At 40.6% G+C, this 25,094-nt stretch overlaps 2 protein-coding genes across 8 annotated transcripts in view; both read right to left on the reverse strand.

Moving 5' to 3' along the window:
• Positions 1–1,262: 1,262 nt before the first annotated feature.
• Positions 1,263–3,958, reverse strand: gpr75 (G protein-coupled receptor 75). 6 transcript variants are annotated; one of them, XM_005737091.1, is made up of 4 exons: positions 3,756–3,958; positions 3,580–3,663; positions 3,412–3,457; positions 1,263–3,246 (listed from the first exon to the last, which is right to left on the reverse strand). In XM_005737091.1, the coding sequence occupies exon 4, from the start codon at positions 3,151–3,153 to the stop codon at positions 1,510–1,512; it is 1,644 nt and encodes a 547-aa protein (XP_005737148.1). In that variant the 5' UTR covers positions 3,154–3,246; positions 3,412–3,457; positions 3,580–3,663; positions 3,756–3,958; the 3' UTR covers positions 1,263–1,509. The 6 variants fall into 6 exon arrangements, with proteins under 6 accessions (XP_005737148.1, XP_005737152.1, XP_005737151.1 ...); XM_005737095.2 differs by having other exon boundaries at positions 3,343–3,660; XM_005737094.1 differs by lacking the exon at positions 3,412–3,457.
• Positions 3,959–4,645: 687 nt separating this feature from the next.
• Positions 4,646–25,094, reverse strand: part of psme4a (proteasome activator subunit 4a) — a 28,563-nt gene continuing 8,114 nt past the window's right edge. For both annotated transcript variants that reach the window (XM_005737096.2, XM_005737097.2), the window contains 43 exons: positions 23,957–24,106; positions 21,570–21,633; positions 21,399–21,473; positions 20,983–21,105; positions 20,767–20,859; positions 19,014–19,279; positions 18,693–18,879; positions 18,527–18,616; positions 18,357–18,421; positions 17,895–18,045; positions 16,688–16,786; positions 16,541–16,610; positions 16,338–16,405; positions 16,012–16,227; positions 14,868–15,025; positions 14,655–14,750; positions 14,443–14,498; positions 14,267–14,323; positions 14,098–14,153; positions 13,826–13,924; positions 13,638–13,700; positions 13,462–13,557; positions 13,194–13,325; positions 12,897–13,106; positions 10,970–11,106; positions 10,715–10,768; positions 10,498–10,627; positions 10,297–10,378; positions 10,048–10,201; positions 9,831–9,900; positions 9,606–9,731; positions 9,369–9,521; positions 9,038–9,142; positions 8,860–8,951; positions 8,638–8,769; positions 8,317–8,525; positions 8,132–8,217; positions 7,888–8,016; positions 7,435–7,590; positions 6,243–6,405; positions 6,007–6,140; positions 5,785–5,925; positions 4,646–5,673 (listed from right to left, as the gene is read on the reverse strand). In XM_005737096.2, coding sequence (XP_005737153.1) covers positions 5,791–5,925; positions 6,007–6,140; positions 6,243–6,405; positions 7,435–7,590; positions 7,888–8,016; positions 8,132–8,217; positions 8,317–8,525; positions 8,638–8,769; positions 8,860–8,951; positions 9,038–9,142; positions 9,369–9,521; positions 9,606–9,731; positions 9,831–9,900; positions 10,048–10,201; positions 10,297–10,378; positions 10,498–10,627; positions 10,715–10,768; positions 10,970–11,106; positions 12,897–13,106; positions 13,194–13,325; positions 13,462–13,557; positions 13,638–13,700; positions 13,826–13,924; positions 14,098–14,153; positions 14,267–14,323; positions 14,443–14,498; positions 14,655–14,750; positions 14,868–15,025; positions 16,012–16,227; positions 16,338–16,405; positions 16,541–16,610; positions 16,688–16,786; positions 17,895–18,045; positions 18,357–18,421; positions 18,527–18,616; positions 18,693–18,879; positions 19,014–19,279; positions 20,767–20,859; positions 20,983–21,105; positions 21,399–21,473; positions 21,570–21,633; positions 23,957–24,106 — 4,987 coding nt within the window. In that variant the 3' untranslated portion in view covers positions 4,646–5,673; positions 5,785–5,790. The remainder of the gene's footprint in view (positions 5,674–5,784; positions 5,926–6,006; positions 6,141–6,242; positions 6,406–7,434; positions 7,591–7,887; positions 8,017–8,131; positions 8,218–8,316; positions 8,526–8,637; positions 8,770–8,859; positions 8,952–9,037; positions 9,143–9,368; positions 9,522–9,605; positions 9,732–9,830; positions 9,901–10,047; positions 10,202–10,296; positions 10,379–10,497; positions 10,628–10,714; positions 10,769–10,969; positions 11,107–12,896; positions 13,107–13,193; positions 13,326–13,461; positions 13,558–13,637; positions 13,701–13,825; positions 13,925–14,097; positions 14,154–14,266; positions 14,324–14,442; positions 14,499–14,654; positions 14,751–14,867; positions 15,026–16,011; positions 16,228–16,337; positions 16,406–16,540; positions 16,611–16,687; positions 16,787–17,894; positions 18,046–18,356; positions 18,422–18,526; positions 18,617–18,692; positions 18,880–19,013; positions 19,280–20,766; positions 20,860–20,982; positions 21,106–21,398; positions 21,474–21,569; positions 21,634–23,956; positions 24,107–25,094) is intronic.

Raw genomic sequence — 25,094 nt, forward strand, 5'->3', positions numbered from 1 at the left:
ATTGATTAGCTGCTTGACTGTGGCACTTTTGTACTTGTAGATATGAAAAACATCTGAAAATGCTTCACAGCAGGGAGACTGTGTGCTGTGTGAGTGTAACTTATGCATTAGAGATTGCTGTGGAATAACAATAAAAGTGAGTGTAAGGTTGTAGGATGTACAGAGTGTGTGCAGGTTCATTTAAAAGGTTCGTTTTGTGGTTTTATGAAGATGCACACTGGGATCCGACTACTGCTGTATCTCTGGAATAAAAACCAATGCATTTACAGCAAAAAATTAAAAAAATCAAAACATGAAACCTTATTTTAGTTTTCCATTACCACAGAAAAGAGGAGATTTAAGACATTAGGGAAATCTGTAGTTCAGGGATATCTAACTCAAACTGCCCGCTTTGATTTTAAGTGGGTTGGACCATTTCAAGACCACATTTAATCTTCAAGGTATCTAAATATAAAAATAAAGTGCAACTTCAACAGAAAGTGTCAGTTTTTTCTACTTGATAAAGAAATAGAAATTCTACTGTAGTAATTGAATGGCTTGTGCATAAATGTGTTCAACTACAGAAGAAATGCATCCATCTGACCAATTGATACGCAATGTATCCTGTGTATAACACATTTTTATAGTAGATAATGAAAACCACAGGAAGTTTTCTGTCATTTATTTTTTAATAACCGAATTTGTTTGGTGTAGCTTGAGATGTTATATGGGAGGTTTTTAAATCAGTAAAAATGAAGCTGTTAAACTTGTGAAAAAACAGCTAAAAGCCCCAAAACTTGTGCCTTTCTCTACATTTTTCCAAATCTGTCCAGTGGGGCTGGATTGGAGTCTTTAGCACGCTGGTTCCAGGCCCTGGGCCTGAGGTTTGACACCCCTGATCAAGTAAGTTAAATGTAGAATTTAGTGTTTTATTTATTCGGCCGCCAGAGGGCGCTGATGCTATGTGTATGTGTAGTAACAGCACAGTAACAGGTGTAGATCTCACAGACATTAAATTTGTACTTGCCAGTTATTTATTGTGGGGTTTGTTTGTTTTTTTTAAATGTATGAGGCTCAGACTCTTTTTTTCTCTTGAGAAGAGAGTCTATCCAGGTGCAACCACGTACCACTGACAGCCGTATGGGGTTTCATAGTGGCCTGATGCTGAAGAAGCTGGTTTCACTCCTCTCTCCAGCCAGAGAGGAACTGGGATTGAAACTAGCAACTGGTGACTTTGGGTTCAGTGAAAACCTCAATAAATCAATTCAATATCAATAAATAACTTGCTGGAACATAAACTTTTATTCTAAATCTGTTTCTCATTTCAGTTTCAAAGGCAAAGTTTATACTGTAGTTCTGGTTCTTGTCATTTCTCCAGTCACAAAATCGCAACATCTTTCTACTGTAGGAGAGAACAAAATGTTAATACTGAGTCCAAAGACATAAAAATAGCCTGTTTACACGTTCCTCCTTTGATTCACATTGGATTTAAAGTCATGGAGAGACTGTCCAAAGCTTTCTGTTCTTTGACTATACCGAGGGCACGGGAATCTGGTGCACTGAGGTGCTTTCAAAGTCCTGCAGAGCATCTTGGTGAGTGTGGTAGTGCATCGCTACATAGGACTTGGCAAAGGCAAATGTCTGAGAGCTGATAGGCTGTAGGCTGGTGGGGGAGCTGGGCCCTGCTGAGGGACTGCTGTTGTATATACTGTAGTACGGCTCAATCCGGGTGTTGATGGGTGTAGAGGTGCTCGGGAGGCGAGGTTTGCGTGTACCTGTCGCCCTGGGACTGCCAGCGCAATCCCGGGAATGACTGGGTCCACAAGCCTGGTCTACCAGCCTCTTCTGTGGCTTAGGTGACAGCACGTAGGCCGAGTTGGTCTCGTGATGGGAGGATTTATTGCGATTGACTTCCAGGCTCCCCTTCCCCATTGCGTGCAGGCGTGTCTTTTGCTTGCAGCACAGAAATCCAAGTGCGGCCCACTGAATGCAGCACAGTACACGGCGGCGGAGGCCTGCACTGTTACGCGAGTACACAAATGGATTGATGCCGGATTTGAGAAAAATGAGCACAAAGCCACACAGTTCGAACTGGTAATGTGCAAAGCTGCTTTCTGGTGACAAAACATCCTGTGCCAGTGAAACTCCCATCGGCAGACAACAGAGTAACACAGAGAATACTATAACTACACAGGTGACAACTGCCTTGGAGTCTTTGGCTGTGGCTAAGTTGACTGTGGAGACCAGCTGACAGCAGGTGGCTCCTTGGGCGGCCCCTGGAACCACCGGCTGGTTTGTCCTGTTGGTATAGGCATGCGTTTGTACATTCTGCAGTTTGTTGTAAGTCTGGTTACGGTACAGAGAGGGGCCTTGAACGGCACACTGCATGCTTTCAAAGCCTGCTGCAATGAGAGGTGGTGGGGGTGGAGGGCAGGTGGCATCTACAGTGATGACTGGGCATTTCCTTACTTGTGCGTTCTTCCTCAGGGTCTGAGCAATCATCAGATACGACACAGACACCACAGCAACACAAAAGGCAAAAACTGCCAGGTAGACGTACAACACAACCCTGGCCTGCCCACTCCCCAGGCCAAAGTGGGGCAAGCAGGGTCCATCTTTGCGTGGATATGCACGCATGGTGAGGAGAGCAGCCAATGTGAAGCTGGATGTCCACAGCAAGGCGGTCAGGGCCAGCGTGCAGGGGAAGGAAGCAGTGCGGTTGGGCTGCTGTCCCAAAACCATGCGGAGTCTGTGCAAAGCAATGACAGCCACCGTCTCCAGGGACATGATGATGAAGCCCGAACTGGTCAAGTGGAAGGCGAAGCAGAAACTCTTTGACACACCATCCCCTCCGCCTGCATCCAGGAAGAGCACCAGCGCAAACATGGGAGCGGTCACGCAACAAATGAACAAGTCACAGAAGGACAGGTTGAGGATCATGAAATCAAAGTTGGTGCGGAACTTGCGAAACGCCGGGTCGAAAAAAGACAGGAACACCACAAGATTCCCATAAGAGCCCAGGAAGAAGATAAAGATGAGGAGGAGGGAACAAAAAGTCAAGGTAGCAGTGTGGATCACGGCCCAGCCCGAGGGGGTCTGGTTACCCAGGGTGCCATTGAAGGTCTGCAGTCTTGGCACATCCACCAGGTCCGAGGGTGTAAGAGTGGTGTTCATTGTACTCTGATGATTTAGAGCAACTCCACATTCATCAATTTCAGTATTATTCCTCTAAGAGGAAGGAGCACATGCTTCCACCATTGCTGCCACCTTGGTAGAAAACGACAAAGAATATAAATACAATCAGCTCTATGGGCTGGTCTTCAATACAGTTATAATGATAATGAAGAGAAATGGATAACTTACAATTTGATCAGAAACGTTAGAAAAGGGTATAATAGGCTATGCACCACTGCATTTGGCCAATTACCTTACCTCCCCATCATCCCCCTTTAACTCTCTCACACACACACAGCAGCGTCTGCTTAATAAAAAAAAGAAAGAAAGAAAAATCTCTGAATATCAAAACGAATGTTGGTTTTAAGGCTTTAACGGGCTGCACAATCCAGGATTCACTATTGCTTAGAAAATATAGCACACTACCTGTACTAGATCGTGCGATCCTCATTATTTCATACAGCCCATCTTCATCATTTTTAAGGCAGTGCGATAGTGAACGCACCGCTGCTTCGGAAACAAAGAAGGAAAAATGTATTTTAGCAGCTCACCTTAACGCAACAGTCCGTCGGAAAGAATCGATAATCTTCACGTTTCCTTACATGTCTGTGTAAATCAGCGCGAACACGTAGATGGCAGCTTGTTTCTTTTCTTTACGATAAATCCATTCAAATAGAGAAGCGACGGCCACTGGACGTGCACTGAAAAATGAGTATGAAGTCACCGTCTACGTATCCGGGCATGAGCATAACCACTGCATTCAAGTAGTCCATCCATAGAAACGCTTCCCTCACTGGGAGTCAGCTGGCGGAGTTAGAAAGGAGAATTTGCGGGATTTATTTCAAACATTTGAAATTTGACAGAAGCGCCATTATCCGACACGTCAAATATATTACCGCAGCAATTTATTTTATCTTTTTTTTTTGCTTTCACCATGGTAACGTATTATAGTTTATGCGAAAAATGGCGCCCCCCTATTTAAACAGTCTCTGCCAAGGACGTGAAAAAACAAAAAAAATTATACACATATAAATATATAACTATTAACTACTATTTATCTTGTATCTATTTAGACTGATTTCAACAAAAACTGTTTACATTTTTAAAATTTATTACAAAAATGTATATAATTTTTAAAGGTGTCATTCAGCATGATCAATATGACAAATAAAAATATGAGCATTAATTATTATTTTTCCCGCTTTTCACGGACAATACTTCAAGCAGGGCCACAAACCCCTCTGTAAAGAGCTGAAACACTGAGCAGGGATCAAGTGTTCTGCATGTTGGAACAAACTAGTTCTGAAAATATCAACACTGAAGCTAATGCTGCACACTTTGATTATTATTATTTTTTTTAATTTTGGTCCAGTATCTGATATAATATCCCAATAAAAATGTGACAAAAAAGAAAACGCTCATATGCAGATTTTTGTTAAAAACATTTTTTCATTTTATTGTCTTTAATTAAGCAAACAGTATATCTAAAAAAAAAAAGCAAGAAGAAAAAAGAAAAGAAAAAAAAACAGAAGGGAAAGAAAACTCACTGCAGTTTTGGCACTACTCTAGTTAGTGAGGTACTAAAGGCTCCAATGCTGATTTTAAGTCATCAGGGGAAACCATACTGCAAACCAAAGTCATTACTTTATGTTAAAAAGTAAATAGTACCTGTGATAAAAAGGAAAGGGTTATAATTATAGACAGGCAGTTTTTCTTTTTCGTGCACAGAGACACGTCAAAGAGTGATCTCACTGTGCTCCAATCCACACAGCACAGCAGCGGGGAGTTTGTGCTCTCCCTATCTTTGCAGGAGTAGTTGACAACAGGCTCCGCTGCCCACAGCTCAGCCATCTACTTAATTTCAGATATACTCTCTATGAAAAGAAAAAATACAATAATGAAAACTTAGCACTTCAAAAAAAAAAGGTAAATAAATAAATGTTTGTGCATATTTGCTATACCATGATATACACATACACGATGCATATAACCACATATAGATCAAACAACCACACAAACATTGTGTGTTGCAAGTTGTAAGTCTAAACTAAAGAGACCATTGTTCAGTTCTCTCTGGCTTGCACCAAACACTTCACTGCTGGAAGATAGAGTATGTCCTACACTGGACAATGTGTTGGCTCAGAGCTGATACTTGGGATATAATCCTGAGAAATGTGTGGGACACCGGCTGATGTCTTCAAGCATCCATCAACCTTCACACACACACACGCGCGCACACATACGTGGACATGCACGCAAACCACAAAAGAAAAAGAAAACAAAAAATCTGTACAGTAATGTTACAAACTGCAGGCCATTCATCCCTGCTATGATGGATCCTTAAATATTAAGTATAGTAGAAATGCAAATGAGCTAAATACATAAATACACAACATTTTAATCCTTCTGAGTGCCACTCTTCATCTGATGCTGCTGGGATGTTGTGTATTATCTCAGTCAATCACTCAGGTCCTCTCCCCAATGTAGGCTGATGTCTGCACAGACTGGAGCTGTTCCAAACTGTTTCCAATAAAACACAAAAAAAAGATTAAATGTAAAAAGTTAGTTAAAATGAAGACAATACAGTCAGGGACAGTAATGACTTGGCAACAGTGTAAAATAATTCTTTACCAGGTTTTAGGCATAATAACAGGGAGAGACCAGCAGGTCAGTGAGGACGAGCAGCTGGTCATCTGTGAACTGCTGCTTATGCTGCTGCCAGTTGTCGTGGTGTGTCCGTCGGAAGTTTGACAGGGTTTTCTTTACAGTCATCTAAAAGGAGACGCCACAGAAGTGATGGTTAGCTTTTGGATATGCCATAATAAATGGCGATTAATCGCTGACCACACATACTTCAATGGGTTGTGTGTCATTGAGGTGAGCACTCAGGTCCATCAGCAGCTGGGGCATCCAGGTGGGGACGTCATATGGGCTAGAAAGAATGCAAGCGCTCAACCCGAGAACACCAGCATGGCGGCGCACCAGGTCTGCAAACACACAAGAGTAGCGATTCCATTCAAATTCAAATGACACTGAAAAAAACCCCACACAATCTTTGGTTGGTAGGTAACTCTTAGCAAGTTCCTTACCAGCCGATGGGATGGTGTCCACTATAGAGCCAAGATCTCTCTTCCTCTTCTTAGGCAAGCGAGTCTTGCAGAGAGCCTCAAAATGTGCCTGCATTGGGGCATCCATGGACAGGAAATTGCACTGAAGGAAGCCACTGAGTGTAGTGGCGGCCATTTCTCTTACCTAGAAAACAAAGGCCGAAAATGAGATGGACATAACACCAATTACAAGACACAAAACAATCCAACTGAGGTAACAGATTAAAAAGCTGACGTTTGCTCATAGGTAATGGGTTAGGATTGCATCTGGTAACTGGCCACCGACTGATGCATTTAAAAGGCTTAAGACTCATCATCCAATTATGATAATGCCTGGACCCCTGTGTGTTAATCATTACTGGTGCTCCCAGAGGCATGTGACTCCATCAAAGAATGAACGCTTTTTAAGAATTTCATATTCAAACAACACTGGTTCAAATTCATATTTCCACCCAAAACGATGTTGGCACAGCATAAGTACATTTATGTACTGACACATGACCTCTGGCACCTCGATGACTACTGTACGGTACCAGGCATGCCATAGCTGCAGTATCGGGGTCAGAAGCAGGGTGGCCCATTAGGAAATACACCGGCTACCTGGACTTAAACAACCAGCTGGGGACTCAGTGCTTTTCTATAATGGGAGCCAAATGCTTCGTAGCATGTTGTTTTAGCTCTATTCTCAATGGAGTTCTCAGTCTTAGGCCGGTGTTTTTCAGTGGACAGGCATCTTTAAATACAACAAGACAAACGTATTGCATCACTAAGGCCGATAAATTAGGCTCAGGGGACTTTAAGTGGCCAAACAAAAATTCCATCCCCCACTTCTTCTTTGTCTCTACTCCATCCTTCTCCCTTTCACTCTCGTTCAATCCGAAACGTTATCTCCATAGCAACAGATTACTGCAGCCTGTGGTTTCCATGGCAACAGCTAGAGGACTGGAAGGGGGAAGAGAGTAGAGAGCCACGAGGAGCGCGCTGAATCACTACAGTGAAGCTGAAAGACAGTGCGAGTGCCTGCTAGCATAAACAAGCACATAGTGGCCAGTTGCTTGGAGAGTGTTACATAATCCGAGAGTCACATGTTTCTTTATCTTCAAGCTAGGTTCCAGCTCCTGCTCATGCCACTCCAGGTACATGTTTCTGCATTCATCTTTACATTTCAAGTTACCTCAAGCTGCTCGTCCTCCAGCAGCTTTATCACCAGTGCCCGCACATCATTCACTGCCTTCTGGTCACTCATGAATGTGAACAGGTTGTAAAAAACCATTATCTGGAGGTATGTGAGCACCGTGTAGCGAGCGTGCCAGGAGCTGCTGCCAGCAATCTGTAACACACAGCAACAGAGCCAGCCTCACATCAGCAACATACTTCAGGTGTACACAATAAGCATGTTTGTCTTTGCAATCCTTTTATTGGAACAATGATGAATACAGTATACCAGGCATGGACAGATAAAGGATTACATAATGTCAAAGAAATTTAAGTATAATCAGATGCCTTTGATTCTTTTGTCTTTCCCACTGAACCTTTCTTTTATGATCAGTGATAATCAGTGAAAACCCCAGTGTCATGTGATGCAGGTAAAAAGCTGAGCGACAGCCACATCGGCCAGGTGACCTACCTCCTGTAGGACACTGAGGACCATGGGGATTTGCTCTGCGTAGAGGAGTCCCTGAGACATCAGAGACAGGCAGGTCTTTGCATCCCTCTTTAATTCATCATAACTGTCATCATTTTCAACCGGCGCAATCTGAAACACGACAGCAACGGGTTAAATGTTATAGTGTATACAACACAACAAAAAGAAAACTTGAAGGTGGTAGTGACGAAGGTAGCTAAGCTAAGACTGAATGTGAGTATTTCACCTTGAAGAGCAGGGGAAGCAGCTGCAGTTGTTCTGAAACAGCAGTGGAGAAGGAGCGACCAGCACTCGCAATCAGCCACTTTAGCACTGCAGAAATTCACAGGACGAATCATTTCATAAATGCCACAGTCGAGTGTGTCTCGCAAAGAAACTGATTTGGTTAGTGACAACAGATCAACCACCCACCTGTTTTGAGTAACTTGATTGCTTGAGTCCTCTCATCCTGCACTCCCACCTCATTCTCCTCAATCACGTGGTTCTGGATTTCCTCATCGCCCTCATTTAAAGGTTTCAGCCGCAACAGAATTCTCTCCGTGAAGTCCGAGATGCGTGGGGAGGTGGTGGGCTGAGTGTATGGCAAGTTGACATCAATCATGAAGATATACGTGAGCACGCTGGAAGGATAGAAAAGTAGAGAGGGAGGATGAAAGAAAAACGATATACAAACGAATTTATAATAACTTGATGACACATTTAAGCTTAATCTGGGTGTGAAAAGCGTCTCACCTGCCAATGCGCTCGCGTACATTCTTGTAAACTTGGGTGAGCTTGGGCTCCAGGTATTGCAGCAACCTGTGGAGTAGCTCAGGTACCCTCCACTCCTGCTGAGCTAGACCACCCTGGAGCACGTACAGACGACTGAAAAGAAAAACCATTACAAGTGTCAGATTGTTAAGTCCCACCGACAACGGCATCAGCATCTCCTCAAAGATGTAACTTTTTACTCACCAGGCATCGACAAAAGAGCCTCCCTCTCCATTGACTGGGGACTCCATTAGCATCTCAAACAACCAGTGAAGCTTGCGTGGATCTCTGCTCTCCTGTCAGCGTGAGAAACAACAATCACTTGGATGGTACGATGACTGACGGAGGTGGAAGGATAGAAAATAATGAACACAAGGCTTACACAGGCTGTAGCGATGCATGTACCCCAGTCTGCATACGTTTCTACTGTGATGTTTGACAGGGCAGTGCGGAGCAACGGGCACAGCAGCTCCCAAAGGCTCTCGACCTGTAGAAGAAATGGAATGACCAAGGACAATGTTAACACAGTATAACTAACCTAAACAACCACAATAAGAGTGGTGGTGGTGCGATCACTTAAATGGCCTCCACACGTAGTTTAATGCCAATAACAAAAAAATCTCCACATGTGGATTTCCCCAAAGTTATAGCTTGATAAATACAGAAAGTCTGTAGACCTGAATGATGAGGATCATCTTGTTTTGGAGCTGTACCTTTAAGAAGCTCCAGTGCTTGCTGCCTCTGATCAGTCCAGAGATGATCTCCGCAACACAACGCTGCTTGCTCTCGTGGGAGTCTGCCACTAGACGTTCCATATGTGGCCGAAACAGAGGCAAAAAGTCATCGGAAAAATTACGGAACAATCCCTAGGCGAAAAACAGAAGGCAAATTAGTTGCATTTATTCACTTCAGCTGTTTTTTTCCCCTTGGTTTTGAATCTACTACCTCACCTTAAACAAGCAGAATCTGCGTGGGCTGAACTTGTCTTTGCCCTTACGGTCTTCAAGTGAGAGAAACTCAATGAACTGGTTAATGAACACTGGGTCTGAGAAATGGTCAAAGATGATCTGCTCCCACTGTCAAGAAGAGCGGAAAATAAAAGTTTTCCACTTGCAGTTACCATGATTTCACACCACTGTGTGTGTTATATTTTTCCCAGGCTTGTTTGTATGCACCTCTGTCATTTCCTCTCTGGCCAGGTTTTGCGTGGGCTGCTCCTCCTGTGGCGCATACATCATCAGGTTTCTGGAGAACAATTACAAAGTTAGAAAAGAAGAAGTGTGGAAGAGAATCTCTTGCTAAAGCAGCAGATAGCAAAAGAAATGAATGAATGAAAGCTAAAGAGTCACATAAGGAAAACACAAAGAAATGCAGGCATTATAAAATCACAACCTTGGCCAGCAGTAGTATCCCCAATGGGTTTTCTCCACAAACACACACTGATCCCAGTCCACCTGTGTGCGTGGAAGGGTACTGCTGTTATACTGAAGCCACTGGTTGTCTGTGCGATCCCCTGCTACAGTGCCACTAAGCTGTTTCAAGCCACCTATCAAAGATAAAATCCAGATTTTGAGATGACCTTTAGAAACAGTAAGAATACACAAAAACAGTAGTGGGGGATAAACAAAAACATATGCTTACAGAGCTCCAAGGGGCTCACAGGGACTTTCTTTTGCGCCCTCTTTATTTGTTTCATGATGCCAGCCACAGCTGATATCGCCACCTAAAGGACAAAATGTGACACTTCAAGCAAACTCCTTATAGCAATGGCTGTACTACATCTATATGCTGCTGGGAAAAGAAAAGAAATCACAGCTCTGTTCCTACGCGTGTATGCCGCACCTTACGGACATAGAGAGATTCATGGTTGAGGCTTTTCACAAAGAACAAAACAGCAGCTGGAGGGAGTTGGTGGTCATCTCTCAGTAGCAAAGAAAGGAAGCCTATTGCAATGTGTTCAAACTTCCAAGGTCTGGAATGAGAAACAAAACTACAGTGAGAGGCTGTCATAAGTAAACACTGGCACAAATATATGGTATGTGCATTAAAAAAAACCCACGAGTTCCCGTTGCTGAGAGAGTCCAGAAGATCGCCAATGAGCTGCTTGTATCTCCTACAAAAATGTAGAATGTAATTATTTACATGCATTTTGTTGTCGAACCTATGATGCTTACAGTAAGGGTGAATGCAGATTAAAACAGCATTTTAATAGAAAGGTTACACCAGTGTTCAGAAGTTTATGTTGCTGCTCAAGTGTTCAACTGCAAGGATGTTGGTATGGTCATCTTCATCTTTTTGTTGATGTAAAACTTACCCGACAGACTCGGAGTTCTTGAGCTCCTGTCTCTTTAGACCTTGTGCTACTTCTTCCTCAGAGGGAACATCTTCCTTAGGTAAAGGATTCCCAGTAGTCATAATCTGTTTAGCCACATCACAGCACTCACCGGGGATCTAACAGCATGGAAAAGGATAAAACACAATTTATATATAATTATAATTATAAAAATATTTTGTCCGAACGTGTAAAGGACACGTTTACGGATTACTCCCCATAAGGAGGGAGTAATCCGTAAACTCAGACTAACAGCAGATAAAAGCTCTTGTCTTTGGTATGCATAATGACTGTGTTGGAGTCAGCCTCATAATGACGACAAACAGTAAGTAATTAATTATTATCACAATTGTTTTACCAGACAAGCTTTTAAGTTTAAGTGAGACCTTTGTAAGGTCAGTGTAGTTCAAAACTCCTCCAATGCATGGACAAATTCAACATGTGCGTTTATTTCAGAGTTTTGCCTTCTGATCTGATCTTGGATGAGTGACGAAACGATTCTCCCGCAAAACGCTATGTCCAGATGAACAGAATCAACTTTTGGAGACCTTCTGATCTAGTTCAATTAGACCTCATCATGAAACTTTCAGTGTCTTTTACTGTTTGTTAAATTAAAACTTCTAATTCCTTCGACTACCAAACCATGTTAAAGTTATTGTGTCATTAAAAAGGGCTTAAAGTGCAGCTTCTGATGGGGTTGAACCAGTAACTGTTGATTAATTACATGGGATTGAACAATACAGTTAAAAGTTTTATGAAAAGTTCTGAGGCTATGACTGGCATCTGCATTGGAAAATTGTTGCTGTGAACCTAAAACGTACAGCCAAATTCAAGTGCACCATGCTACATTAAATACAAAACAAATCCACCAGATACATAAGTGGGAACCAGTACACTTGGAGGCGTAAAAAGACTCAGATGACCACAGATCATCATTGTTTTTGATGTCTGCCGGATTATTCCCATGATAAAGAAAATTCTTGTCAGGATATACAGTCCAAGAATCCAGACTTCATTAGAGCAAATTGAAAGGTTCTTTCTTCTCACATGGAGCAATCAGTCTCAAGAACACAAAGGGCAGATTAGATAGATTAGAAACAGCTTAAAAAGGCTAGACCAGCTCTGGAACAGCATTCTTTGAAAAGAGAAACCTAAGCTCAACCGGAACTATAATAACAAGACTGTATTGAGAAGACTTGGAATAGCTCATCATGGGAAGGGCACGATATGTATAACTTCCAATGAATAATTATGTGAAAAAAGACAGAAACAGACTGAGATATATACATTGTGCTTAGATTCAGCCAAATGGAGCAAAGTTGATTGGACAGTGCCTTACAGTGCAAATAGATCCAAAGCATGCTGCAAAAGCAACTTAGGACTTTTAAAGGTAAGGACGTGGCATGTTCTGTAACATTCAAGTCAGTCACCTGATCTCAGTGCAACTGAAGTGCATTTCACATGCTGCACTGAAAATGAAGTGAAAGGCCTGGCAAAGCATAAAAAGGAAGAAGAGCCTCTTTTTTTAGTGGGGCCCTTGTGTCACATATCAGGAAGTCACTGCCCACGAAAATTCTTGACAAAATGTAAAAATGTCATCAGTATGTTAATTTGCCCAATTAAGTTTGAGCTCTGAAAATATGAAAGTGTGTTTAAAATGGATGGAATTCCTCAATGGTTTGGTCAGTTTTCCAACTAAAAGCGAAGAGTCAGCACTTTAAGCCTATGTTAATCATATAACTCTAACCTTTTGCATTTTTTCAAACATATAAATATAACACATTTTTGTAAAAGATCTGATCTGTGTTCAAGATGGGAACTTTTGAGCTATTGTGCTTTTACCACTATAGGAAGGCAAATACCTCATTTCATGATTCACTTTTGAAAGCATTCTTAACACTCAACTCACAGAGAAGTCAATGCCGATGGTCTCATACTGCCGATGGATTTTGTCTGCAAGATCGTCAAAGAGCCGCACAATTGAGGGCTTCTCCAGAGACATGGCTGAGCTGAGGCCAGACCGTACGATGGCAGGCCACGTCAGAGCAATACACTCCCAATCATGCAGATTGGCCAGGCACACGCCGCTGTGATTCCCCAGAAGACAGTACAAGGCACCCTGGAGAAATACAGATACAGTATTAAAATAAATCTACGAATATAAATAACTGTTCAAGAATTTTTAGTGCAAAGCTGACTGCCATACTTTGAATTGCTGCTGAGTAACAGCGCTGTTGTCTGGGTTGAGAAACTCGAGGACATGGGGGATGAGGTCTCTGCAGCAGAAATTGTAGGTTCCCAGTGCAGTGAACAACACATTCTGAGCTTTGCTGCGTACCTGGAAGGCAACAAGTCTCAATTATTAATCATTTACAAAACACTACTCAAATCTTAGTAAGCTAGTAAATCACACTGGCAATGTATTAACAAGATGTAAACTATGCTTTTCCTGAAGGGTGCCGTGCAGAACTCACTTGACTGTAGGTGCTTGTGGAAAGCCTCAACAGATCTCTCATCAGTTCCTGGTGAATGCTCCTGTACTGACATCCTTCCACCGTCAGCTTTCGCAGCTGATAAGGACAAAATCAAAGTCAGAAATGCAAAAACGCCAAAGCTAACCTACAATGCCGTTACTCTATGAATGACTTACTTCATGCTGAAGCATGACCCTGTCTATTAAAAGAGCTCTGATGTGTTGCTTTCTGCCATGAAGCTGTAAATGCAAAGGGTGAGGTCACTACAGTCACTAGTGCATCTTCTGTAACTTTTGAAAATGTGCTTTTTTTTTATGACTTCTTCCAGGATAACAGCAGTACAAATATACAAGAGCAGTCTTACTCTGTTCTCCATTGATTTCTTCACAAGGTTGAAACTCTTCCAGCGGGAGTCAAACTCGTGCTTGTGAGAACCTTTGAAGTGTAAAAGGTCGCTGATAATCTAAAACGTCACAGACAAAAATACTGATTTGTGTTCGGCGAGACAGGAACCATGATAGTCGATGCCCACACATTATCCCACACCTAACAACTCAGACATGCTGCACTGTGGCTTTCCAAACAGATATAATGCAAGTATTTTCTATTTTGGCTGTTACTTTACTGGCTGCCCACCTTGATGATGGAAAAAAGAGACTTGGTGTCATCCTCTGAGTGCTCCAGGATATATTCTGCAGGAAGACAAAACAGAAGTCAGATGGTGGAACAGTGAAGTTATGGATGTAGCTGTAGAATAAAGAGGGATCACAAGCCTACGAGGGGGTATAAGTGGGTGAAAACGTACGTAGCAGCTGTTTCATCACACTACAGATAGCATCTCTGTAGTTCTCTCTGGACTTATCTGTGGGTGGAGATAATAACATAGTGTAAGTTTATATTTCAACAAACCCTTTAATTTATATCTAATGTGAGAAGAAAAAAAAACTTCTTCCGATAGGTCTTAAGAAGAGATTAACACACCATACTCCATTCCTGTATAGAGGGTGGTCTCATCTAGATTCACCATGCTATGAACCCTGGGAGAAAAAAAACAAAAACAAAAAAACAGAACTGTTTAACATTTAAAATTAAGCAGATAAAGTGAGGATTTCTCTGATCCCTGTATCCCCTGTATTTTATTGACTATCACTGATGTGTTTATCTGGTTTTCTTGATCATATCAAAGCAATTACAGCTCAGGGATAGGCTCTCCTTTCAGTGGAGGCATCAGACCCCCGGCTCCTAGGAGACAGTGCTGAACAATGGTGAGGCTCTGTAGGACATCATCTCTGAAAGTACAAATTAACAAACAAATCTATCACAAACAGAATCCACCAAAATAAACAAAAACAAACAAAAAATGCAGTTTACAGCTAGTGACCTCTGGCAGCAGAGCAGTTCCTTACCTGCTCATGTCCTGTTCGCCTTCTGCAAATCTCTTAAGGCGCTGAAGTTCAGGCTGAAGAATAAGGTCCAGTAAATAAAACGCTAACGAGATCTCCTCAACACTGGGTACATGCCACTGGATTTCCAAATTCCACAAGTCCCCAGGTCGACCCCAATCCTGCACGACATTAACATCAAACAAGTTATTATTTAATCTAACAAAAACCCACCCTATGGCCCTGCGGTGCTTTATCAAGAAAATTCTGCTGCAGATACAAATATTGATGACATTTAAGTTACGTAAGGTTAACATGCATCAGCGGGGGAATGATGAACATGAAAAAGTCAAAATATCGAATTTAATATTTGCTCTATATGTGATGATGGTCATGTGAGATTGGTAAACCTGTAAAGGAGGACATAAGGTACATAGAGACATATATACATACACTACCATCATTATATTAAGAAAGATGAATCACAAGAATTTCATATTTTCTATTCTGGTTTGGGCCACGTGTAGCTACAACAACTTAAGGTGCTATTTGCAAATGCAACTTTGGTCTAAAGACAAAAAAAATTAATTTTTCAAGAAAAAAAAACTTTAATTTACATACATTAAATCTTCTTTTATTTCTTGGATGTTCACTACTAATAGTTAAAAAAAACCCCAAAAAAAACAACATCTAATCATTCTTTAGAAGACTGACTGACCCAAAAACTGATATCCCTAATTGTGTGTTTAGTGGATAAACAGAAAAGCTGACATCAGTATGTGATTTCTTTATTACTGGTTAAAACAGATGCACACAGCACATTTCACAACTGCTCTTAACTTGGTAACCACATAAGAGTCATTTTATTTCCTCTATGGTCCAAGACACTAATCCAGCCAAACGATCTACTGCCCCTGCCTCTACAGAGGAAGAGACTTAATAGGATCAAAGGACTAAACAAAGTAGTAGACAATTAATCAAACCAGGTCATTGCTTCACTAAGACTTATCTGGTTAAAGGACAAATGTCTCTAATTGCTAGTGCCTGATTTTGACCTTGACTCAATGGTTGAGTATAGTAGTAGTCTTTGAAGCCAGTTTCTGACAGTAAATGCACTTGACAAAAAGACTAATGTGTATTATATATAAAGCATATTTGGTATTTGTACCTTAATGGGTAGGTAGTCACCAGTTGGTTGATGGAAACCTCCTGGCACACTGCAGTACTCTGTGGGGTAGATGAGGGCTGTTGAGCGAAGAATGTGGTGCAGCAGGTTGCAAGCCAGAGTGTAGCCCTGTTTACACTTGAGGTGGAGTGTCAACTGCAAAATCTGAACCAGCTCAGAGCGATAGGGCAGGATCTTATCGCCATCCACACGAGACACCTGCAGGTGCAAACAGCAAGAAGGTAAAATAAATGTTAAGGCAAAGAATTATTTAAGTAAGGAGTTGGCAAACAGATAAGTTAACTGGAATTATAAAGAAGTCAATTCACCTCAGAGAGCAGCTGGAGATTCCACAGAAATTCCTTGTCAAGCTCCTCTTCATTCAACACTTCCTCATCTGTTCAAAAGAAAAAAAAAGAAAAAAGAAAGGGGGTGCATCAGGTAAATAATATCAATTCAGGGAGGGAAAACCAGATTCAGGTATTTGGAAATATCAACTACATATGGCTATTCCTGTGTGAGCATTACTTACTGACAGCAATTTGATTTATTGCATTGCAGCAGTGTGGTACAAACACCTTGAGTGACTCTGCAGGGTGACACTGAAAACAGAAGCAGAATGAAAATGAAACAAATAAATTAAGGAGCTCCACGAGGAGTTTGAGTGAATGATATTTACCTTAGCTGCAGCTCTACACATGTCAGCAACCATTCTGCCGGCTACACGAGTCTCAAAGATGTTCGTGGTTGCAAAGATGAACACCTTTTCTAGAGCCACCTATTAAAACAAAGTGACAAATGTGTTCATATGTATAAATACTGTAAAGACACGTAACATATTTTCATTAACAATAAAAGATACCAAAACAGTCAATTAGGAGCAGAGATGCACCAATAGTGAATTTCTGGGGCAGATATCAATGTTCTAAACAACAATGCCTCCATTAGCTGAATGATGATTTTTTTTTTCTTCCCCTCACCTTTGAGGAAAATGAAAGTAACGAAACTTAAAGCCATAATTAAACCGTCTTTGAAGATTCAGCCCTGAGCAAAGCTTCAAATATTTGCTATTGCCCACTAACATCAGTCACTGTCATTGTTTAATAGCAAGAATCAGTTAATAAGCCAGATATCAGCCACCTCTCAGATGATGTCTAGGGTGTAGTTAACTATAACATATGACAGCTGGCCCTCAGCTTACCTTCTAAGGAGCATAAAAAGAAGCCCCTGGATAAAAATGTGTTGGTTTAAAGCAAGACAAACTTGCATTGCTATATTTTGTTATATACTTAGATATTTCCAAATAACATGCCAGGTACATTTAAGTGGGCCAAACTGACAAAATAAGGCTGCTTAATTCATTCATTCAGATCCTCGTCACTATGTCATCCTTCCCATCCAGATGTTGTTGTACGTGGTAAGCTTGTAAATGCTTCACAATAAAAGCTCAATTAAAAACTAAGAAAAACAAAACAAACAAAGGATGCCTCTGAACTCAAATCAGAGAAGGTATTTAATTTGAAATAATTATAGGATGGGCTGAGTATAATGCATCAACTTTAATAGGAGATATAGGGACATCTTTCTTCCAGAAATTTGATCAATTATAGTTTTAAATCAAATATAAATATGCTTTTAAAACAAATACTTGTTGCCTTCTTGCAGTTGAGGTAAACGCAAACCTCAATTCACTATAAATGATTGAATCCTTATTCACCAAACAATGCCCCAAAATCCATTATCCAACTTGACAATGACCCAAAACGTGCTCTCAGACATCTCAGATTCACGTCATTATTTAGAAAGCATTTTGTTCAATATTAGACTTTTCAAGAGCACACTTTATGTACAAGTAAGAGCATGAAAAGACGAGACTGAGTCTTAACCTTGAAGATGTCCAGGGAGCACTGTGTGAGGATGGTGCTAAAGGTTGAAGACAGTCCGAGCTCTACCAGGCTCTCCAGATGAGTCATTTTCTCAGTTTCTGTTTCCTCTCGGGTCTGTTCCAGAGTGCTGCTGTCTATCAGGGCAAAGCATCTATGCAGGGGAAAATGAGAAAAAAGAAAAAAAATGTTTAAATAGATACTGAATATAGAAAATACTCCTGGTGTATATAGATAAATCAGTTATAAAGAGTAAGTATATCTAGTTATTTGTTAAGAAAAGAGGAAAATTATTTTTCTAATTTGTTACCACACTCATTTTAATTTCCTCTGCCATGATATGAAACTAAATTTTGACTACAAGAATACCGAATGGGAACTATGACCCAACAATGGAGAATTGTACTGCTGCTGAACAGTTTCTCTCCTTTAATGTAGACAGTTTTGTATTAATGTTGCACATACCGGTCCATGAACTGAAGCACAAAGTCTTCGAATTCAGCTGAGGCTGAGCACAACTCTCTCTCCACCTTAAAGGTGCCAAAAAAAAGGAACAGAAGTCATACGTAAGGATGATGTAACACTTTTGATTTAAATGCAGAAAGATGGAGAAAAAAAACAAAACAGAAATTCACCTCTGTCAAGTCTGTTCGTTCATGCAGGGCAGACGAACAGTCCACCAAAGGCACAAGAGTCACAAACGTAGCAATAAACTGGAATGTGATCTGAGGAACACGAATGAAGTTTGTGTCAGTTTTAGGAAGTTCAGCAATAACAGAGATGAACATCAGTGGTGCCCACCATGCACTTGCTGAAGTCATTTGGGTCGACGCCAGGCAGAGCCCTCATGAGCAGGGGTAGCATGTGAGTGGGCCCCTCAGGAAAGCGCTGCCCACCTGACACTAGGCTCCGTGCCACACCAATCATGCAGCTCAGAGTAGCAGTCAGCTGGTGGGGCTCTGTTAGAGTCTCTAAAGCAGGGTATGTTCTGTGGCAAAGCGAGGGAACAATCAGTCTTTTGTTTTCATCACAAAATGTAGTCTATTTTTTTTAATAGATTACTCTGAAGCACAATCAGGGCCAAATTTTCGTTTTGGATTCTCTACTTCAGTACAAACTTACTTCTCTAGCACAGGGGGGATGACCAACTCGGGCCTCATTAACGCTAAGTTCTGCAGGGCCTGGGCTGCATCGAGACTGCCCGTCTTGCTAAACATGGCCAGCAGAACTGGCTGCATCATACTCTCCACAAAGTCTGTGATATCCTCCTCTGTCAGCTTGTGACTGTCTGGTATTGGTGTAAGCCATGTGGGCTTTTTGTAGCGCTCTCGGTGAAGCCGCCGAACCACGCTGGCTGGGAGACGTTGGAGCAGTTTCATGAGCTTCATCTGCGCATGCAAACAGAGGGGGAGAAAGATAGATGCATGACAAAGAGATAACACTGGGGGGCTTCCATGTACTCTGGACAAATTGAAAGGTAGAAGGTGCTGTTAGAAGATGACATCATGAACATACCAGCTGAGGATTTATTGATCATGATAGCTTTTTGGCTCACAGCAATGCTGCCATTATGATTTTTCCATCTTATATGTTATATACAATATAATACTAAAACACTTTTATATGTTTGTACATGAGCTCAGGTCCATAAAAATCAGAAGAGTATAAGTGAAATTTCACAAAAACAACAACAACAACAAAGTACAGTCATGTGATTGTCAAACTTCTCAACTCTCGGTCTCCCATCCCACCAGATCGTCAGCTGATTCACGCTGCTACTCTTTTTTTAGCTGATTGCAAAACAGTGTTTACGTGTAATAAAACAACATCTCACATCTATGCAATCAGCACCCTTAAATACACATACTCATGCCCTAAACAAAACAAAGGTTTGTGTACCAGGACATGTTGCTACCTGCCGTGATTAAAGACAGGATCCTCAAAACAGAAAGGCATGTGACCCGGGTGCCAGTGACCTTTAATAGTATCACAGCTATCTCATTCACGTGTCCTGCTGTTATTTCTGAACTAGAGTCTGACATAATCCATAAAAAGATTCAGGGGGCTTCCTGGAAAAAGATATGCAACTATTCCCCCTGTCCCTGTTAATTTGACGCTGGAATTATAGTCGGACCAAGCTGGATGAGTGATGTAATCACACTCACTGAAGGAAATCAAAACAACATGACTCAAGATTTCTTTTGATTTAGTATGATAGATGTTATACAACAGCTTTAACTCACTTATTAAGACAAGAAGTTAAAGAATGTCTTAATTTGTTTTTAACCATCAACAGTTCAACACACTTTCAGACTGTCTGTATTGAAAACGTGGATTTTTTCTTATCCTGCATTACCATCAATGGTAAAATAATACAAAAAGTATGGAGTTTGCAGACTCTGAATTGAACTAGTAATTTAAGTTGGTGTGTGGCAGAATGTAAACACAAAAGTTCTGCAAGCTTAGGTTGTTTACTGGGACAGATTTCTGTATTTAGTGGTCCATGGGTGCCACCAGGTAGTTTGTAGTAACAAGGTTTCAGTTATAAAAACATGGTGTCGTGTATTTGCATGTACCAATCTGAGCCGAGCAAAATGTTGTGGGGTTATTTTTTGTTGCTATTTATACTAAACTAAGCTGAACTAAGTTCTAACAAAGGAGAGTTTCTCAATTTGAGAGCACAACTCTTAATATTTCATTACTAAAAGGTTTTTAACTGTAGCAGTAGTTTATTTATATATATTATATATAAAATATATTATATATTTTTATATTCTCCATTTACAAGCTAGTTTGAGCCATTGATATAATGAGCTAGTCTACATTTATGGTTTGTTTAGTTCCAGTCATCCAAAAGTACGAAGAAATGACTCACCAACCACCGGCCATGATTTGACGGGTGAAAGAAGGATGTAATACTGTTGAAAAGGCCACTGAGCTGAGCTTGAGCTTGCTTGCTGGGTCCTCCCTGAAATTGGTACAGTGAATATCACTGAGAATATCACATATGCCTAATTGCAAACTGTACAGTAAATGCAGTAAATTATATGGTATATTGTAACATAATATGATTTATGGTCTACAAGCTAACCAGGAGGGCTGACACCCAAAGCACCACATGGCTGATGTCGTAGGCATTGGTGACGTATCGTGGTACAATCATCTGACTGGTCCCAACAGGAAGATTCAAGCTCCTCAAAATTCTTGTGAAAATCTGCAATGTGACAAACAAAATTAGCAGGGATATTGTTTGTGTGTTTACCTGGATATTGACAAGTTCTTTGAATGTTTATCTGTGACAGATACTGGTATCACACTTGGGGGGAAATACGCAAACATGATGCAAGAAGGAAAGCAAGCTCAACAAAGAAACCTGATAGTTTGTTTGCTTGATAACCAGCAATAGACATGACATACAAACCCAGAGAACATAGGAGCATGTGCCAAAATCCTCAAAAACAAGCAAGTGCTAAGTTGTGTAATGTGCAGTGGGAAGGAGCAACAAACCTTAGGAATATAAGGGTCCCAGTCAATGTAGCCAATGTTGTCATTGGCCAAGCGGGCAAAGAGATTAACCAGATGCTGCAAAGACATATGACGACATGTTAAATAAGAAAGGTTAAAAAAAAAAAAAATGTTGTACATATGAAAAAAAAAATTATACATTCATGCACTTACAACTTCCCAGCTCGGAAGATTTTGCACAGATACCCATAAGCTGACCAACTCGTCGAACCACAACCTGTCAGAAAAGCAAAATCAGGAAATAAATCTTTCAAGTTCATAACACACGTGTGACATTTAACCGACCAATGAAAGTATGCTTCAGGCAGAGGGAGAGGAGCACTGGTTAAACATGATGTGAATCCCTTACTATAAGCAGAAAACAATGTAGGGTAGTGTTTTATCTTCTAACTCTATAATCTTGAATTATTTATAACTGTCCTACAAAGAGCTTTGTAATTTGGTGAGCATTAATAATTTAAAACTCATTTCCATGTTTGGGTCAGTCAATCTACTGCACAGCAGTTCAAATTAAATTTGATTACAGGTTTAAAAATATACATTTATGTCAATTCACAAATGTTGGAAACAGCAAAAGTAACATAACTCCCCATGGCAAAGACAGAATGAATTAACCATTTCTCAATCCACTGGTTCGAAAATATTATTGTAGCAGTTAGAAGCACCCATGAGTTTGCACTTAGTAACTGCTCCTCTTTGAAGATGTCAGAGTTTAAGCACACAGCAAGTTTGAGATCTACCCCACCGTTTCAAATATTTTTAAGTCAAGAGGCTGTGAGGGCCAAAAGCTTTAATATGTGGCTCTGACAAGAGTTCCTGGTGGATTTTTAGGCCTTCTTTAGATCATTGTCCCTGTTGTATCAGACAGTTTTTCAGCTCTTGACCAACTGACATCTGAATTCAGAGGGAGCTAACTTAAGTGGACTCCGTTTTTCCTTTTATGAAACCCAGCACCACAAATCTGTGTACTCCTAGTGCTGGAGTACTCCTAGTGCTCCCAAGCCCGGATAAATGATGAGGGTTGCACCAGGAAGGGCGTCTGGTGTAAAATCTTTGCCAAATTAAACATGTGGATCATCATCCTTTTATCTGTGGCTGTCACACAAACCTCAGGAGATCACTCCCACCACTAGTTACAATATTACAGTCACTTTCTGCTGATCTATTTGCAGTCCTACTTTGTCTCTCTGATTAGCAAATGAGCAATTTAATCCTCAGAGTTTTCCAGGTCTTCTTTTGACTTACATAGTTTATGTTAACCAACATTTCTTCATTTAAAGGAGTCCACTGTTTTAATTAAGACAAAACAAGGCTTTACAAGTAAAAGGGTACTAAAGAATACTGCCGAACCAAACAGCGTTTAATGCTGTGTATAAGGGGCAATAATGCAGTAAAAGCTACTCAGTACCCATGAAACAGAAGGTTGACATCTTGATGGTGTTATAGCTGGTGTATGCAAAAACAAAGTTTTACTTAAAGCTCATTAGCGTTATTATCTTGCTTCAGGCTGCCCAAACTTATGCTGTGCATGAATGATAAATTTTCCTAATATAAATTAAAACATTAATAGTATGTTCAAGGATATTTTATTGCCCTGGTAGAAGTGCAGCACGCTTTAGACGGACAGATGGCATCTCCTCAGCACTCTTAAACATTGTTAATTCAAAGTCAGGATAATAGTCAGTAATGGTTACTGCTGGTGAAAAATCTTTACACTTCTTTAATTAAACTGGATTCTGATTTCACTGAAACATTTTAAAGGTTTGCCTAACTGAAACTACTCTTTTACATGTTTTTCTTCATTTGCATCTATAATGTGCGCTTTTATCGTATTAATTTTTGTTTTTGTACACATCTGCTTAAAAAAAAGTTCTAAATCTCAATGAGATTTATCATTTATTATAATAATAATAAAAATAATGTGCAAGGACAGGACATGGCTAATATAGTAATGAACTGAAAAAAAAAATCCTTTTTAAACAAGCATTAAAAATACAGAGTATTAAAAAGAGTCGACACACGTCTCACTGCAGTTGGTTAGGATAGAAAAAAAACTGTGCCTCTGTTCTCTTTTATAGCACTTGTTTCTATGTCTCACTATGGGATAAGCCCATTGCAGATCACAGTCACTTATTCCATTATCCCTGCCAGTTCTGAGTGGCAGTCATGACATCTGTATCGGGACCCTCTACTTTTGCAGAAGGCTGACTCTGTCTTTCCATTCATCTCTTCTTTATTCAGAAGAAAAGCTTTTTTCCTCCCCTCACATACAAAGGCTGACTCTTCATAAAGTCAAGCAGCTAAAGTTGAAAGAAGAGTGCAAATCTTTCCTTATCAACACAAGGACTGCCAGCGTAACTGGTGACGTTTTTTAATAAATTGAATTACGTAACACAATCTGCCACTGGAACACATGACTGTGTAGGCCTGTGTAGACATACTGTTAAATATCATAGCTCATTTTTGATTACTTTCTCTTTGATGTCGCATCAAACTTTGAATAGCAGTGTACATGTAAGAGAATAAAAGAGGTTTCATACTTGAAGCCCCTGTGATGCAGATCTGGAGGCAGAGTTGTTGGTAGAAAGAGCTCAAAGTAGCTGATTGCTCGTTGCATGGTGACATCAAAGGGACAAAGGAGTGGTCTCCACTCATCCAGCATCTCCTGAGTAGCCGCCTCTGAAAAGTACCTGCACAAAGGTAGAGAGAGAAACAAAATCAGAGTTTTGCTTTTTTTTAATTTTTTTTTATTATTATTATTATATACACATGGTGACAATACCACCAACATTCACATGATTGCTCATAAAAATACACTACCATCCACTTTATTGGAGAAATGTTTAATATGTAATCCAAAAACACAAAAAGTTCAACTAGAACCAACAAACTTTTACATTTTCAGTTTTCGGCCGGTCACAGTTGTACCTAATAAAATGGCCAGTCACTGTATATGAACAGATGAAACATCTCAACCTTCAAAGGAGCTTAAAGTGTGGTTCAAAGATGGACAACCTGAACGTGTACATCAGGTTTGGAGACTGACAACTTCTAAGGAGTACTTAAAACCAGCAATGAAACAAAGCCTGGGTCAGAATTACTTAAGACTAGACTAAGTAGGAACATGTTGTTGGTCTCAAAGGTACGGTTTTATCTTGGTTTAAATCCTATCTCTCAGAGAGGTCGTTCTCTGTTGCTATGGGGCAACACTCCTCAGCTTCTGCCCCTATTTATTGTGGTGTGCCTCAAGGGTCCGTGCTCGGTCCTGCTCTTTTCTCTTTGTACATGTTGCCCTTGGGATAATCTTTTAGTAAATACAACATCTCCTTTCACTGTTATGCCGATGATATCCAGATTTATTTACCTTTGAAATCCAATGAGACTGCTTCTTTGCGACCTCTGTTAAACTGTTTGCATGAAGTTAAAATTTGGTTATCACATAATTTTCTTACATTGAACGAGAATAAGACCGAAATCATAGTCTTTGGTAGTCACACTCCACTAGACCAGTTAGCTGATGCCTTAGGCCCTCTCGCTAGCCATCTTTCGTACACTGTAAGAAACCTCGGAGTTCCTGGATGGCTCTTTTAAACTCGAGAAACAGGTGTCCACTGTGGTAAAAAACAGCTTTTACCAGTTGCGTCAGATTTCCAAAGCAAAGCCGTTCCTTCCTTTAAA

Source organism: Pundamilia nyererei, unplaced genomic scaffold, assembly GCF_000239375.1.
Source record: "Pundamilia nyererei isolate P.nyererei 1_Seehausen unplaced genomic scaffold, PunNye1.0 scaffold00073, whole genome shotgun sequence".
NCBI lineage: Eukaryota > Metazoa > Chordata > Actinopteri > Cichliformes > Cichlidae > Pundamilia > Pundamilia nyererei.

What these genes read in the sequence shown, in the direction of transcription:
- gpr75 (XM_005737095.2), bottom strand. Translation starts at nt 3,153, where the DNA reads ATGAACACCACTCTTACACCCTCGGACCTGGTGGATGTGCCAAGACTG.